Source organism: Synchiropus splendidus, chromosome 14 (genome assembly GCF_027744825.2).
Source record: "Synchiropus splendidus isolate RoL2022-P1 chromosome 14, RoL_Sspl_1.0, whole genome shotgun sequence".
Taxonomy (NCBI): domain Eukaryota; kingdom Metazoa; phylum Chordata; class Actinopteri; order Syngnathiformes; family Callionymidae; genus Synchiropus; species Synchiropus splendidus.
Genome location: NC_071347.1, coordinates 21,497,992 through 21,515,408, shown reverse-complemented (window position 1 = coordinate 21,515,408; position 17,417 = coordinate 21,497,992). Strand labels below are relative to the sequence as shown.

Below are 17,417 nucleotides of genomic sequence, written 5' to 3'. Positions count from 1 at the left end.
CAAGAAGACGGCAGATAAAACATGCACACAACAATCTAAGAGTTATCAAACACGCTAGAGAACAAAGTCACGAGAGGAAGATCTTTACCGGTGGAGGTGAAGTAACCATGTGGCAACACAGTCTGAAACCGAGGCGTTAAAATCAGTGAAGCTTGATTACCAGATAGGTTCCAGCTGTGCTGCTGTGAAGCTGAAATGAAAACAGAAAACGAAAACAAATATAAAACCGGAAATTACAAAATAAAAGCATGCACAAGAGCAGGAGAGGAAGATCACGATGATGCGCTTTTGACCGGGTTCTCAAGAGCCATTTTCCCTGGTGGAGTCATTAGAAACTGCTGTCAGCAGTGAGTATGGTGACCCAGAAATGAAGGAATACAGGACGCTCAGATGACATTTTGTTAAAATAAAAGTTGGTAAACTTTGTTGCTGACACCATGGACAGTACTTGGTACAAAAGAGGGGACGCTCCCTTCTGTTGTGATCTTCACCAGACCTTTGGAGGCACGATTGACAGAGTGAGTTTTCTGGAGAAAATGGGAGACAATTCTGAGCAGGTAGAAAGTAAGCAGGAGTCTGAGTGGAGCGTTGCTCCCTGACAGGACGATTAGGGTCACTCTGTCGTGAGAGGAGGCGAGTGTGTATGACAGGCCTGGTGTCGGACGCTGCCGAGGCCGCAGGCGGATCATGACCTGCAAATCAAAGATAGAAGCTTGAAACTAAATCTTGTGACCCGGCAGACAGGAATGACTCCCCCCCTGCTGTGAGTGTGTTTGAGACCGAGGTGTTGATGCGATGACTGGATGTCACTCTTCATGGAAGTGGAAGAGTGATACAGTTTCAGAGTAAGTTGGAAAGTCTCCCACTCGGAGTAGAGCAACTGGATTTGGCAGTGATTTTGGGGTTCAGAAGAACTTGGGAATCCCGGCAGAGACTCTTCCTCTTCCCCGTAGCACTGATTCCCTGGTCCCTGGTGACTCCATGTACTCTTTGTCTTTCCCTCCCTCCATTCCTGGTTTGTTTGTGAGCTTTCGTAGCGGCTAGTTTGCTCTGCTGACATTGCAGTTGTGCAACCATTGCTGTTTTCTTAGCTGGTGTTGAAGGGGTGTCCTCTCAGCGTGCTTGACCACAGGAGCCGATAGTTATGCGAGATGGAACGCTGGGAACACGTCCTCCGCGAACTTTCTCAGAAGTCATTCCTTAAAAATATTTGAGTGGTGCTTCCGAGTGTCAGCCAATGACCCTCCACACTTGAGTAATGGTTCACACGATGTCCAAATGTTCTTCTTTGTCTCAGAGTCATCAACGCAGGGAAGAGCACTCTGAACGAGGACCAGGCCTGCTGCGAGGTCCTGGTGCTGAAGAAGAGGCCCAGCGGCAGCTCCACGCCGAGCCGCGTGGCCCTGAGCCGCAGGAGGTCGTCCCTGCCCAACGGAGAGAGTCTGGGCCTCAGAGAGAACCTGGTGGGTCACGTGTCCTTTTATTTGAGGGCTGCAATCAAGCAAACTCTCCAGTGTTTCAATCCCGAGTGCAATGAATGAACAGGAGAGAAGGCCGAGGCTGTGGCTGCGCAGCTGAGGACTTGCTGTCATGACAGAATACTGAGCAGACAGATGTTGCCCCGAGGAGTGGTGATGTCCAGGACTCCACTCACCCACTGATGGTGACGTGACACTCACCAAGAATCTCCAGACAGACGGGGATGTTCCCACAACAGTGTAGTCCCAATGTAGCTGAACCACGAGATCAGATACTGAAGTTATTGTGTGTCAGCCGCTGCTGGAATAGAACAGTGGTCATGCTGTGTAAAAAAATGAAATGATTTATTTGAGGTTGATAAAAATAATTAGTGCCCCGAGAGTAGTACAGCTGCATTAACAATAATACGTTAAATCATGGTTTAGTTAAACCAGAGTATGTGTTCACATTATTGCATAAATTGGACCGCAGGTGGCGTCACTGAGCTTCTATAACAGGAGATGGGAGAAATGAAAAATGATTTATTACATTTATTCAACAAAGCCAAATGTCCGGTTTATGTTAGCTTTAACTCTGTAAATGTTGGTCACAATTGAAAATCAATAGGGGAATCTTCAGAACCTTTGTAAATCCTAACGAAGCTACAGACCACCACCAAAATCACTTCAGTTCTACGTTAGCTTGCTTGCAATACGTTACTACCATCAGCAACAACACGGCTGAAACAGAGTGACAGTCACACCAGTTGAAAAATGGGACATGGGTTTTTGAATGAGAAATCGGGGTGGGAGCGACCGTCATGACTGCTCCAAATACGAGTCACTAAAGTGGTCAAGTCCTCCTTAGATACGAGTCCTAGAGGTGTTAAAGCCGCCGTTACTTCATGACTTGTTATCGGCTCGTGTGCCTGGTCTTGGTGCAGTGCTGTCTCACTGGTGGGATTCATGCACTGGTTGCTAAGTTGAGCCACGCTGTGATCGCCTGCTGTCGGTCCACTAGCACTTGACAGAAGCCCACCCAGCGTCCAGCACATGACTCACTGCTACCGGGAGACGTTTGAGGCTTTATCGACTGCCAGTCTGATGCCTCCGCAGCTGCGTCCTCTGATGTGAGCACATCAGAGAGCAGCGTCCATAATTACGGCTCTGCAAGGATGTTTGTGTTTACACCAGCCCTTCGCTCCAGAAGGACGTGGTTCTGGTGATCCGCGAACCCATCTGGTTCACCTTCAAAGCTGTTTGGGTAGAAAGTGCTTTGGAGCGATTGTCCACTTCAAATGAGGGATACTACAACAAAGCTTTCCTTTGAAAAGTGACCCTTGGAAAAGGTCTTCCACCGACATTTGTCATCTACATCGGCCCTCAAGAGCTGCCTCCGCCACATCTCAGCTAAAGGAGGCTGGTTTTTTGATGCCATTCGTTTGTCTCTCTGAGTTCAAAATATGTCAAAAAGTTATGATTAGATATGAATGAAATTTTCAGGAAATATGTGAGATGAGACAAGCAACAAATGAGTCCATTTTGGGAGTGATGCGGATGATCTTCTGGATCCAGGAATTTTTCAGGGATCCTTTATCATTGGCAGAATGTGTTGGGGGTGGACAGAAGCTGCTTGGTGGTGGTTTGCTCTCTCTGAGTGATTTTCTATTTTACCCAATTTCTATTGCCTCTATTTCTTTTTAAGTTAACTTTGACTGCAATGAGCACGATTGGACAGCAGGTGGCGGTATCCTGCCACAGAATCTACTCAGTTTTTTTTATGCTACATTGGATGAAGTAAAATAAAATGTGAAAACAAACGAACAAACTATAATAATAATAACAATAACAAACTAATAATAATAAAAAAATGCACACACGTATTAATTAAGATAGATAAGACAAAATTATATTTATAAAAGACATACACCTGTCTGTTGAAGACTAACATAATGATATTAAATCATTAAACACAAGGCTATTAAAATGGATCCTTTTATTTGAAAAAACAAATTCAAAATGTATTATCATATCTAATGATAAATTCATGAATTAAAGTTGTGAATACTTGTATTTCACATAAAAACACTATGATGATTTAAACATTTAACTCCTAGATGTCATTACAAACTACAAATGAATCATAAACAGCAGACTAAAACATGACTTAACTCTGATACCTGTTTAAAACTATTGTCATTTATGATTAACTGTGTCAAGGAACATTGATTTAATAAATCCAAAACATCCTTAAATAACACAGTGATGTGTACAGTATATTAGCCCAAGGATTGATGTGCAAAATGAAAAATGACGTGACATTTGGGAAAAAAATACTTGATGAATACTTTGTCATATATTTGGTGTAGTTGTTTGTTACAGAAAATGACTCAACAAAATAACTAAGCTTTTCTTAATTATATATTTTTGGGATCATTCCTGTATATAATTAGAATATTCATTTTCAGGACAATGCCGGCGAGCTGACCTTCCACTACTGGGCCTTGTTCGATGGCCATGCCGGGTCAGGCGCGGCGGTCGTGGCGTCGCGTCTGCTTCACCACCACATCGCTCTGCACCTCCAGGAGGTGATGGAGATCCTCTGCACGCCTACCCTCCTGGCCCCCACCTGCCTGGGCGAGGAGCCCACCAACCACCACCTCACCCCCACGTCACAGCGGGCCCTCACCAGGGCCGCCTCCTTGCGAGGGGCCGCGGGGGCTCCGGGCTCCCCGAGCACCCCGCCCACCCGCTTCTTCACAGAGAAGAAGATCTCACCGGAGAGTCTGGTGATCGGAGCCATCGAGAACGCGTTCAAAGACATGGTGAGTGGAACAGAGCGCCGGCCTCATGACACCAGTGTCTGACTGCGGATCTCTTAGTTTAACCACAGGCGTGTGCGTGACCTAACGTGGGAGACCCATGCACCTAACTCAAGCACTCTGCGCTTCTTGTTATTGAACACTAGGTGGCGGTGTGTTACCAACAACAACGCGCAAACAAATAGAATGAAGGGAATTTAAAAGAAAGAAAGCAATTCGAAGCACAGTAGTAGAAGAATAGGTAGAGACTCCATTATTAATGCTAATGTAATGACTGCGTATACACTAGTGGCACTACGTCTGGATCTGAGCTTGGAGAGCAGATCCAAAGACGGTTGTGCTGAAGCTTAACTGAACAAGCAACAGCTTCATCCGTGAAGCTCTGGCTACCTGCAACTGCTGCCATCTTAGTTCCTACAGTTACAAGGCTACAAAACCGTATTTGCCTCTGAGTGAGACGTCACATCCAACCTGACGTGCGGCTGGAGGAGCCGCGCGCGCGTGTGTGTGTGTGTGTGTGTGTTACCGTGTGTGCGCCGCAGGTAATTTTGTGCCTCGCTGGAGCTGAAATGTCGAGAAGGAAGGTGTTGATGTTTATGCAGACCTTTTCATTATTAAAGAACGAGCCGGGAGCAGGAGCTGTTGGATACCGGCGCAGATAAATATGTATGGCTGAATTCATAATTCATCTGGGAGGGTGAAGGGCACATTTGCGCACACACACACACAATCGCCCCACTCACTCACACACACACGAACTCTTACTTACTCTTGAGAAATGTGTTGCTTTTCCAAGAGGCAGCAACATTTGCAAACACTCCTTGGTTCTTGTTCAGCTGACAAATGTGAGTACAGGCATGTGAGGACACACACACTCAGCACTGATGGTGAAGATAGATATGTGTAATGTACACACCGACCCAAACACGAGTACAGTGCTGCTGAAGTGAAAACTCTCTGATCTGGATTGATGTGTCTTGAAGTCGCTGAGTAGTCTGTGTGTACAGTTTGGATTGATTCATCCATTCTTACCAGTCAATAATCATTCTGTGATCAGAGTCTGAATCAAGAGCTCATGTCACAAACCAGTGTTTCAGAGAGAGGAGGGTGGGTGGGGGTTGACTTAAATGCTGACGTCGACCATAAATCTTGATCATCCGACTTCTCACAGTCATCAGTCTCGTCGGCTGAGGAGACACTTCATCGGTCTTAGTCCATTTTGGATATTAGAGTCCAGGTATTAGAATCTCACACACACAGGTTTGTCTCACTATTTGTGGGGACCATTGCCTTAACCCTTTCCCCAGCCTCGCCCCCTAAACCTAACCTTCCAAAACACATGGCTGACCTGAACCAGGACTCTGAACCAGACTGGAACTCGGTTATTGTAAAGTCTTCATCCTCAAATTGAGCCTAAAATTGGAGGGGACCAAAGCAAAAATGAGCTGTGTTTCCCAGAATTTGTCCTCACAAGTATAGCTAAACCAGGTAAACACACTCAGGCGTGTTTCACTGTTTTTGTGGGAACCGCTCCTGGCCATCACCCTTTCCCCAGCCTCTCCCTCTAAACCTAACCTTCCAAAACATATGGCTGACCTGAACCAAGGCCTAAACCAACCTTAAACCAGATTATGACCTAGTTATTTCAAAGTTTTCATCCTTGAGGGTTAATCCTCAAGGTTAACCCAGTTTCCTTGAGGCAGTTTCCTTGAGGCGTCCTCACAAAGCACCATGTCCCCACGAGTACGGCCAAACCAGGTTGACACACACACACACACACACTGGTGTGAAAGGGTTAACGAAACGTTATCACTATTTAATCAAATTTGGCGACGGGTTAATTATTCTTCTTATTAATGGGCTGATGGATTGGCTGTTTCTTTTTGGTCTTAATGATTTTGGGTTTAATTAGCAGCCACTAAATCTGGGCTAATGAAGCGCCGGACGACCAGCGGTTTTCCTCCTTCTGCTGTTGATTCCATGTTATTATTGCTGCGCGACCGGTGAATACATCAGAGCGCTGTGAAAGATAACAGCATCAGGAGCGGTCAGTGCCGCTGGCCTGGGATAAGGCCGAGGATGTGTGGGTCCATGCGCTCTCATCTGCCTTTAAGTGGAGTTGAATTAGAAGAGAAACACACCCAGTAGAGACGCGCGATATCATTAATGTTTCAGCGATAACGATAATTATCGCTATTAACACATGTTCATTGTCTTCCATGTGTTGGACACGACAGTCTCTCTTGAAACTGTTTTATGATGGAACTCATTGGTGGAGTTTGTCTCCAACATCATGGTCTGTTGATGTCTCAATAGAACAGTGAACTCAGTGCAGAGATGAGAAACTCAATGTTTCAGGTCTCTGGTAGAAGCCGCTGGTGTCTGACAGGCTGCTCTGCCAGCTTTATTTATGGGTTAAATGGAGCCGTCTGTCTGCTGTGTCTCATGTCTCTGAACAGTTGACTTGAACTATGGAGCAGTCTGGACACATGTCCTAGATGCTACTGAAGAAACATTAGAAATCATGTGAAGAAGTCCTTTGTCTTGTGTGATGAAAAACCTTTCCACCATTCTCTCTCCTAAAATGCTTGTTTTCCATGGCCTTATTGAAGATGTCACTCATACTTTGAGGCTTTAGAATATGTTGATGGTCCCTAACTGATGAGGGCTCGTAGCATTAGCGCTGCCTGTGAGAGTGTGTCAGCCATCAGTGAAGTCTAATAGGGACGTTATCACCCACAGGATAAAAACGTATTTGGTGACCTTAAGGTGGCCTTAAGATAGTAGTATCACATGCCATAAATTGGATTTTTCATTCTTATTATTCTCTTTAAGTTGGTGCAGAAGGTGACGTAAATTGTCACCGGCAGCTTGTTGCAGGTCACTGTGTGTGTGCTGTCAAAGCCACATTATGATGGGAAAACGGCATGTAATACAAGGTCAATACTATCACACTGAAGTAGCATAAACACAGAGCTGAAGCAATTAGAAGGTCCACTTTCACTTTCCACGCCTGCTTTCCTGATCCTCTCATGGTTTATTACTGTTTTTGTTAAGAGTGATGAGTACAGATTGGGAGCTTGGGTGCGAACTCTTCAATGTAGTTCTTGCTAGAAGGTCATGTGACGTACCAGAAACAGGAATTTCGCCTCTGATCGGCGCTGTTGAGTTCATGTTGTGATAGCTGCCGTGTCTCACCATTGATGTCCAGGACGTCCAGATAGAGCGGGAGAGGACGGTCTACAACATCTCAGGCGGCTGCACCGCGCTGGTGGTGGTCTATCTACTGGGGAAGCTCTACGTGGGGAACGCCGGGGACAGCAGGTGAGACGGGAGCCGCGTTCACGACACAGCAACAGTGGAAACCAAAGATATGTCGACAGATGACCAGGCTAATCGCTAGCTTCGCTGTACAACAAGTGTCAAGGGCAGTTGAGAGGCAGACGACCCGGAAGTGGAATAGATCACAGATGCGGTGCTGGATGGTTCCACAAGAGGGAGACAGTAAAGGGAAAAACAGTAGAGCCCACACTCTTACATTGTCCTGGCCAAAAGAAAGTGCTGGGCGGAACCAGGACATGGAGTCCATGGTACTGGATATATACAGGAACCCAACAATAGAAATGGAAATACAGAGGAACCAGGAAGCGACATGGACGTAATGAAAGGTCAATGGGTCGAGAGAGACAGGAAACTCCCCCCACAAAACACAGTGACAGGGATCATGGAATTAGAGCTGAGAGATAAGCATCACCTGAGATGGTGAGTCAGCAGTTAAAACAAAGCTCGACGCTGATGTAAAGTAGTACTTGAATCCAACAAAAGCGTGGCCTCCACCGCACCATCAACAAGGTCATCCCAGTGCGTCTGCTCTCTCCTCTCAGGGCCGTCATTATCCGGGCGGGAGAGGTCATCCCCATGTCCACAGAGTTCACTCCCGAGTCGGAGCGGCAGCGGCTGCAGTTCCTGGTGAGACCCCAGACTCCATCAGATGTGTGATACTAGCCTCGCTGACCCGCCTGCTCTCCCCTCCCCCGCGGAGACGGCGGCTATGCTTAGCGCCGTCTCTCCCCGCCCCGAATTAATAGACTGTGGAATTGTTTTTCCGATCCCCTGGGCACGCCAATCTTCCTCCTCTGTCCCTCTCTTCTTTGTCCTTAACTCAGGCCTACATGCAGCCCCACTTGCTGGGGAACGAGTTTACACATCTGGAGTTCGCCAGGAGAGTGCAGAGGAAGGAGGTGGGGAAGAGGATGCTGTACCGAGACTACACCATGTCCGGCTGGTGAGTCCGTCTCTTTGGAGAGTATCCGCACTTACGGAATTCTGGAGCGAAAAATCTCTGAATTATTCAGAGGAGGGCGACCTTTGACCAGCGAGGAGTGAAACTATGTTAATGCAGCGGCAATATTGACCGCAGGTTGTTTTCCCATGTGCAAATTTGTTCCTCCGTACGGTGCAGCTGAAATATGGATGAAAAGCATCGGGTTTGTTCATTATCGCCATGACGATAAGACCACGGATAGAAACTCAAAATGTTTGTCTTTGTCGACTTGGAACAGGAATCAGCGGAAAGTGGGTTTGTAGCGGTGATAGCTGTTCACTTTTAGCATTAGCTCTCCTGTACTTGTTTGTTTCAGTACTGGTACATCACTGACTTCAAGGAAGCACGAGCATCACAACATCATGTACTTTGCTCAGCTTTTTACCGCAATAACTTGTTTCTTTCACAACAGCATTAGCTTAGAGTTAGCACTATTGGTACTTATATTACCTGTTGTTCTGGTTTGTCAAACATTTAGCACCTCACTAATTTAAATTAGCAAAGATAGCTACACAACAATTTTGCACTCAATAATTCACTGTCATTTAACCTGCTAGCCGTTTAGCTAGTCTTACTTCTATAGTGATGCTAGCACCTGTGCTCCTTTAGCAATGAAGCAAATGAAGTATTGTTTATTCAGGTACTACTTGACTAAACTTGGCTAAATTAGCATATCAGCTGCAAATGTGAGCATTGTTTTTCTTTTACAATAAAAATCAAAGCTGCCTTGCCACATTAGCATTAGCTTCATGATATGTTTTGGTTTGCATCTTTCGGAGTACATTCAATGGCAACGGGGCGATAGCATTAGCTTCTTTGTTGTTCAGCCATCAAATGTTGTTCTTTAAGTGCTTTAGCACTTTGGCATTCTAGCTTTTGTCCTCTGTTTATTTTGGACCGGCATTGACGCTTTTAAACTCAATGCTAAATAAGCTATCCATGTTGCTGTGCTCGATGTTAGCATTTCTCAGCACCCTGGCTGTTTTAGCATCATGAGCAAATGTAGCTGTTCTGCTAGGTTTTCCGTGATTTGCTTGTGAGATCTACGTCTTCATGACACAGTTGATCCTGTTGTTCATCTTTGGACGGATCAGATGACCGGGCCGAGACGCAGCACATGTTTTCGGTCACCTCATGTGTACAGATGTGTCCCAGCCTGACATCTGCCTCCCTCCCTCCCTGCTCAGCCACTCTGTGATGATTTTTTAATCCGGTTCTTCCCATAACCCACTTCTGCTGTCGGTACCGGGATCACTCAGCGGCTAAAATTAGCATCCGCGCTCACCGTGTGTGGGCGGGGCCTTGTCCTCTTCAGTGTGTGCTGGACGAGAGGCAGTGTTTGTTGTGGCATGTACGTGTGTGTGTCACTCTTTTCAGTGTGTTGCATGTGTGAAAATGTTTGTTTGTGCGTTGACTTGTGCAGCAATATACGATCTGTGAGAGCATGTATCCAGTTAACTCTGTGTTTGTTGGGCTTCGGCTGTGTGTGTGTGTGTGTCTGTGTGCTAGTTTTGTCGTGTTTGCTTTTGTGTTTGTTTAGTTCCATGGATGTGTGATCAGTGTCTGTGTGTTGCTTGTACCGCGTGAGCATTCACAGTCACGTACGATGAAAGCGCCCTCTAATGGAGGTCCGGCGAGCGGCAGGTGTTCCGGCCAGTTCTGCCTTGGCATCACGAACGGTGCTGGCGCCGCTCTCCTCAGCATGGCGAGCGGCTGACTCCGCGTCCTGGCGCGAGGGATGCGGCTCTGTTTCCAAATTCCTCAGCAGCGCAGGTGGAGGGAGCGTGGGCGGACAGACGCGAGGGAGGGGCCCTGACGCGGGTGGGAGATGGAAGCTTTAAGGAAGATGGAGCGTTCACGTGAGAAGGCTGGAGCCTGATAAATGACCACAGACGCAGCCGCACCTCCTGCCAGGAACACCTTCATCACTGTCGTCTGATGCTCTCCCTCCTCTTCCTCCTGCAGCTGTTAAATAATGCCTGCACTTATCGCCAGGTCACTGGCTTCCACGCCGGCGGTCATGACTGCAGCACTGACAGGAAGTGGGGAACAAAACTGTGACCACTGGAAGCCAACTCCCCTGGAGTTTCATGAGAGTGGGATATGCAGCTGTGACACCTGGAACAGTGGCTGCTCTCTGCGCTTGAACCACCTGACCTCCCTTACGTTTGCCTCCAGACTGATCCCCCTGATACACTCGTGTCTGATCCTGTCCTTGGTAGACGAGTCAGAGATGAAGAACTCTTCTGACTCTGACTCCTGAATCTCTAATATCAAGACCACTCCTGTCCTGCAAAGCTTCACTCTGACGTCACAGTCCTCTCCACCCTGCCTGCACTCTTTTCTTCACCATCCATCACTGGGGATGGTTGACCCCAAATTCTACCCCGCTTTCATGGCTTTCTTCTGAAATGGTCCACTTTTACACTCTATTCTGCATATTAGCATTTAATTTATTAATATTTTTAGCTGCTGCCTATATTTTTTTCATCTTTTCGAGCGTCATGTGATGCTAGCTCGCTAGACCTTCTTTGCGATACCCTTTAAAACAAGGGAAACAACCTGTTGACTTTTGTCAAGTAAAGGTTGCATCCACCACGTTAACATCATTTACGTTAAAATAGTAAACGGCAGAATATAAAAGTTCCTGTCGTACTTATGTGTCAAAACAACATTTTCAGTAAGTGCAGCGCCGTGTACGGAGAAGGCATCGTCGCCCCCTGCTGGTCTGTGTGTAGACTCAACACGTATGAACACTGAGAACATGGAGCGGACGATTGTGAGGAGACACATGCTGAAACGGACGTTTGCGCAGTGGAAATCAGGTCTTCTCTGTGAAGGAGTCCTGAGACCAGAAGACGTCATTGTGCGGTGCCGTCTCCCTCTTACTGCAGCTCTGTCTGCTCTCAGTCTGAGGACGATAAATTATTCATTAGCAGAGGAAGTTTAAACACCGCTCGCCGAACCGGGGAACGTTCTCTTGCATCATTCAGCCGTTTTACACGCAGCCTTTCATAAACACGCACGCATGATCGCACACGCCGCAGCCAGCTACCGACACTAAACCAACATGGCCGCCTGCCTCCATACATAGGTCCAGGGGGCTTTTTTCACCAGACGGGGGGGGGAGGGTGATATAGGAGTCTCAGTCTCTCCGCTTTCTTTCTTTGTGCCTCGGCACTGAACCTGCGGGGGGTGTAGACTTGATGCATCTCTCGGGCGCGAGTGCAACGCCAACCATAAACCATGAAGCCATTAAAGTGTCTCTTCTGCTTCTCGCAGGGCGTATAAAACCATCGAGGACGATGACCTCAAGTTTCCCCTGATCTACGGCGAAGGGAAGAAGGTAAGAAGTCCTCGCTGATGGAGTTACTCCGGTGACCCGGCCTACACTTGCAACTCGATTAGTGTGCCTCTACCAACTCCCCCGCACCCCCCTCTCGTCCTCTTAGACAGTGTAGGCGATAGAAAGCATCACAGCTTCTATTTAAAGGCCCTGAAACGCTGCAGTTTTGAGGGGAGTACCCTCTAAAATACTCTGTCTGAGAACTCTTGCCTTCGTTTGCCAGACTCTCGCCATGCTAAGCTAACGCTCTTCCATTCATTCGCCTTGCCATACAATTCAGGAGGATACCTCGCGAGCAATGCAGCTAATCGAACAAGAGCAGTGAGTTGTGAGGGTTTCAATGCTCAGGTTGGGTTAGCTCCAACAACTTAACCTAGCAGGGTTTTATTCTCAGCCACACCTAGCAACCTCAGCACCACTGAAGAAGCCGGGAGAGCAGGTCTTGCTACATTAGCAAAGAGAACCCAGTTCGGAGGCTCACTCTTGACAACAGAAAATACCCGTGCTTTGAATGAAGGTGCTAACAAGGTTATGGAGCCAATCTCAAGTTACAAGGCCAAGCGTGGAGAACTCCACGTCTAAGTCCTGACCGGTATTATGTGACCGGAACTACCTTTAGCTTGAACGGCGCTCAGGTGACCTCATGAAGCTTGAGGGAAATAACAATGCTAAAGCAACACACAACAAACATTAGCCCGAGAAGAATACTAATAACAATGACTGCGGTCACATGACGGCCCAGAAAACCAAATTATTGCACTGGTCCGGCTAAGTTTGGACTTCAATCATATGTGTAAACAGCTTAATCCAGGAGAGAAATTCAAATTTCTCTCAGTTGGACTGCACGACCTGGATAATGTGGTTCATAGCTTGACTAAGCTAGCATGTAGCCGCATGCTCCGGGAACCAACCGGAGCTACCTCCATGGTTGCTGCGCCACCTGTTGTCACAGAGGTGAACTACTCATAGTTGGATTTTCTCAGCACAGCATGTAAACCAGGAGAACATGCTGCAGTCGGACTTCAGGCAGGCTACACTCTGCCTGTTGCCACAGTCATTGTTGGCATCACCATCATCAGCACCGGGACTTTTTTTCCTGATCAAATACCTAAAGACTGTCGTGGTAAGGGGGCTTCCACTGTACGACTCCTGTTAGCACAACAGTCACTGAGCCTGTGGCATCATAGATGTGGATGACAATAAAAAATGGCGGCGTATTTCCACCTTTAACACACAAGTATCTCTGCCTCTCCGTCACGAACGTGTTGAACGAAGCATCGAGGAACGTCAGCTTGCCAGGGAGCCATGGTGACATGAAGGTCACGTGACTTACATGCACTTCGCCCCCCTGATGCCCTGCAGGGAACAAGTACGACTTCAGTTTTATTCCACAAACGCCGGTTGCTTTTCAGGCCTGCGTTTCTTCCTCACCTGCTTGCGGGATATCAGGACTCATTCAAGGAGCCAGCGGAGAAGCAATTTGGATGTTACAACCAGGTGATGCAACCGAGTGAAATCAGGCGAAAGGAATGGTTTTCAGGTACGAATGGAATAAAGGATTCACCGTGGCTGAGGATTATTGTGGATACGTCGTGTGAGAGAAGGTCTGAAGACGATTTGGGAAAATCCCAGACGTGGTATGGAAGGCGGCTTGCCTGGTCTTTGATCTGCCGCTTCCAGGTTCAGACAGGGAAGAGCGGGAAAGGTCATGTGTGAGCAGCGACTCGTGTCCGCGCAGGTCAGACCGGGAACTCGATCAATCGGAATTGTTTGTAGAGGCGCGATTGATGACCAGAAGCAGATGTCAGCTCGGCGCTCAGCCGCGCTGCCCTCCCCCTGACACGCTGCCGTGTCCCCGTCACGCCCTCTCTCTTTGAAGCCGGTGGGGGAGACGGATGCTCGGAGAGGGCGCGAGACAGAGCACTTCAAAGCTCCACGTGCAGCCTGTCGGGCCTCAGACGCGCCTCAGTTCATCCCAGAATGTTTCCGCCTCCCTCCACCCGAGGAGCTGCGCTGCCGCTCTCACACACTCGCTGGTCTGTCTTAGTTCTGTGCCGACGCACAAACCGCCGCCGTCCTCCTCCGCTACACCGCGTGGCACTTTCAATTAGCCCAGTTCTCTGCGTCCTGAGCCGGAGGCGGCTGCGGCCCAGACGGCCGGGACCACGTGCAGCCTACAAATGATGATGAGCTGAGTGAGCGACGGCTAAGCGCTTAAACCACTGGAAGATGCTGACTGTGGCATCGTGTTTGTTCGGCTGAATGGAATCGCTGGGATCCGTCGGGGAAACGTCTCCTGAAATGACTCAGACTGGTTGTTAATAATGATCAGGATGAGTCCGAGGGTGGGTCAACTGTGCTCGGAGAGGAGGCAGCGTGGTTCCAACGTACGTGCTGGTGCTGTGGAGGGTTCCAGCTGAAGATGGTTTCACAACCTGTTCACGCGCTCAGAGCCTTTCAGACAACAGCGAATGTGTTCCTCATTCATACGCAGCTGAGCTGTGGCTGTTTCTTTTGCAGGCTCGGGTCTTGGCAACCATCGGGGTCACCAGGGGTCTGGGAGACCACAGCCTCAAAGTGCACGACTCCAACATCTACATCAAGCCCTTCCTCTCCTGCTGCCCAGAGGTACCGAAACGCAGCGCCACCTGTGTGGAGACTTGGTCGTCTGGGAGGAGGTCAGACTAGAGCTGGGAACACCTCTTGGGGCCATCGTGTGGGAAAATAAGAACGTGGATCATGTTTGGACGACTTCTCCAGGGGCAGTCAGAACCGGGATTCTTGACCCCAAACTGAGCTAGCAGCCGGGCGTTGTGGAGAGCCCTGAGTGGTGTTGGTCAAACCTGGGCGAGGGGTGATGGGGGCACCTCAGCGTCATGGGTTCCAGTGCTCCGACTCAGGTGGATCAGGCAGGTGAAGTTAGGACATGAGGGTGGATGTTGGTGTTTAAGTGCTGGAGTTCAGGGTCTTGTGAACCCCTCAGACCGCAGGCCTCCGGTGGACACCCAGAGATACTGCGGTGCTCCTCGTCTGGTGCTCTCTCTTGTGCCCTCTCCAAGTGTCGAGGAGGAGCTGCCAGAATGAATCCGTCTCGCCAACAAATGTTTGGAAAACTGATCGCCGTGATGCCATTATGGCGGCAGAACAAGGTGCTTTTGTCGCAACATGCTCTCCGTTTCTGCTGAAACCTGGAGATGAAGCTGCAGTTTTCTCTCAGACGCCAACACACGCGCTGGTATCGGACCCGTGACCGTCGCGGCTCTTCAAAGTCTCCTCTCCTTCCTCCTGTGCACAAAAGCCCAGGATTCTCTTGATCTATAATTCATCAGCGTTTAGGTGCCCCGAGAAATAACGTCTGCTCAGAGACGCACCGCCGCCGGCGGAAACGGCCAGTCTGGCCTTAATCTAAGTCTTAATCGGGAGTTTGGGTCTGGCTGCTGGCTGCAGAGGTTTTCATGGCGAGCGTCGCCGTGTTAAAAGCAGGATTAAAGCGCCTCTATATAGAGAAGTGTGTGGGAGAGCAGGCGGGCTCCCTGCTGCGCCGCCGAAAAAAAATCCCTCTCATGAAGACGTCAAGTTCGAATAAATGATGTCTCTCAGCACAGAGATGCCTGGCGCAGATCAGACGCCGTGCTGCCGCGCTCTGTCTGCGAGACCTGCCGAGCGGTGGGATGTATAGAGACATCAGCAGCTGTCAGGACGGGAGCGCCGCGTCTGACGGAGGCGCCGACCAGACTCATCATCCCTGGCACATCCCAACGGCGGCGGGTGATTGGCGGAACGTTGAGCTTAGCAAACAGCATCGGCAGTAATCTTGCTCCGTAATGAGAGCGTGACAGGCAGCCCCGGCTTACTGGGCTTCTGTAGGTTGAAGTGCTCTTATATAAATCCACAGACTCTTGTGCACACGTGTTGCTGGAGCGTGGATAACGCGACCTCTCTTGCAAACCTTGCACGTACGGTAGAGCCTCACGCACTCCACGCACTTACAATCTTTCGGAATCAGCCTTTTAGCTAGGACGGCGTCTGCAAAAAAATGGACACCCGATTCTCGACTGTGGCTTGGCTGCTATATACCGGCGTAATCTGGCAGCCAAGCCACAATCAGGTGTCCAGTTTCTCATGTTTCGCAGACGCCCTCCTAGCTAAAAGCCTGTTCGGAATTTTAGGCGCACGTCGGAACCATGTTCGCACACACGTTCACCGGTCTTGCCACACAGTACAAGAGGGATGGCTGTGTTCTAGCGACAGGAAGTGACCTCCCCCATCTCACCTTGACTCGCTCAGGTCAGGGTCTACGCTTTGGCGGAGCACGAGCACGGACCTGACGACGTCCTGGTCCTGGGAACAGACGGACTCTGGGACGTACTTTCGAACCAGGAAGTGGCCGAAGCGGTCACCTGTTTCCTGTCCAACTGTGACCCAGATGACCAACACAGGCAAGTAGAGGACTGACTTGTGACTCGCTGGTTTTAATGCTCACGGGCTCTCGACAACCAGGACTTTACTTTTCACACCTGGCGTTCCACCAAACCCGTGTCTTCTTCTGACTCAGGTACACGATGGCGGCTCAGGACTTGGTCATGAGAGCCCGCGGCGTCCTGAAGGAGCGAGGCTGGAGGATTTCAGACGACAGGTTAGGATCTGGCGACGACATCTCCGTCTGCATCGTCCCCCTGGCCAACGGCAACAAGCTCAACTAGCTCCACGGCGCCACCTTCCACCCCTTCAGCCGTCCTTCATCCTCTCTCATGCTTCTGTGTGGACTCTACCGAGGCGTCGCCTCTCCAAACCGACCCGCAGAGGCGTCGCCTCCAGGGTAGCCGTGGAACTGTGAGGCGTTCGCTCATGATATAACACATATGAGACGCCTTCATTGACACTTCGGGACGTATGGTTTTCACTTGAAGAATCAGTAACGTGACTCTTGAAGGCAAGTTATTATTATTATTGTGAAGTCGCAGGACCTGGTGTGTGATCGAACCATACGGCCGTGACTTGGTAACCTGGCCTCTCCTCCCGACGTGTCCCTGGTCGACTCGTCCGTCCCTCGACAAAGACTCCCGATGCTTCTCGTGTCGCGTCTGGTCTCTGTTCCTCTTCGCCTCGCAGCAACTCGCATCCGAGCTCCACCTGAAGTCATTTCCGTGTAAAAATGTATTTTAATGTAAGTTTGCTTGTACATTTGAAAACGTTATTTGTACTTTTTTTTGGTTTGTTCTTGGACCAAAGTTTTCCTGCTCTGTTCGAATAAACGAGATTTTGTCAGGTTGTGTGTGATTCAGTCACCGCGGTTTTGACTCAGTAGTGGAGCTGTGACGTCACCATGAAGCTAAAGGCTAGCAGCTACAGCGACGCCACACAAACCAAGGTCCTACGCAGAACCTTGTCTGGTCTTGACTCAGGTCCTGCAGCCTCAGGAGGCCCTGCGGTTGAGGACCAGCAGGACCATCTGGTCCCCACAGTCG

The 17,417-nt window shown here is 49.1% G+C and overlaps 1 protein-coding gene and 1 long non-coding RNA gene across 3 annotated transcripts in view; one reads left to right on the top strand and one right to left on the bottom strand.

The window, feature by feature from the left end:
• LOC128770618 (uncharacterized) overlaps positions 1 to 8,256 on the bottom strand; it is a 19,205-nt gene extending 10,949 nt beyond the window's left edge. Inside the window, exons 1-2 of the long non-coding RNA XR_008416532.1 lie at positions 8,034 to 8,256; positions 89 to 190 (exon numbers count right to left, since the gene is read on the bottom strand). This is a non-coding gene — a long non-coding RNA (uncharacterized LOC128770618). The remainder of the gene's footprint in view (positions 1 to 88; positions 191 to 8,033) is intronic.
• ppm1h (protein phosphatase, Mg2+/Mn2+ dependent, 1H) overlaps positions 1 to 17,417 on the top strand; it is a 24,240-nt gene extending 6,823 nt beyond the window's left edge. Inside the window, exons 2-10 of one of the 2 annotated variants that reach the window (XM_053885285.1) lie at positions 1,298 to 1,463; positions 3,926 to 4,282; positions 7,491 to 7,603; positions 8,164 to 8,248; positions 8,446 to 8,564; positions 11,886 to 11,949; positions 14,470 to 14,577; positions 16,237 to 16,388; positions 16,505 to 17,413. In XM_053885285.1, coding sequence (XP_053741260.1) covers positions 1,298 to 1,463; positions 3,926 to 4,282; positions 7,491 to 7,603; positions 8,164 to 8,248; positions 8,446 to 8,564; positions 11,886 to 11,949; positions 14,470 to 14,577; positions 16,237 to 16,388; positions 16,505 to 16,652 — 1,312 coding nt within the window. In that variant the 3' untranslated portion in view covers positions 16,653 to 17,413. Of the gene's footprint in view, positions 1 to 1,297; positions 1,464 to 3,925; positions 4,283 to 7,490; positions 7,604 to 8,163; positions 8,249 to 8,445; positions 8,565 to 11,885; positions 11,950 to 14,469; positions 14,578 to 16,236; positions 16,389 to 16,504 lie in introns of both variants that reach the window. The other variant, XM_053885286.1, reaches the window with a different exon arrangement.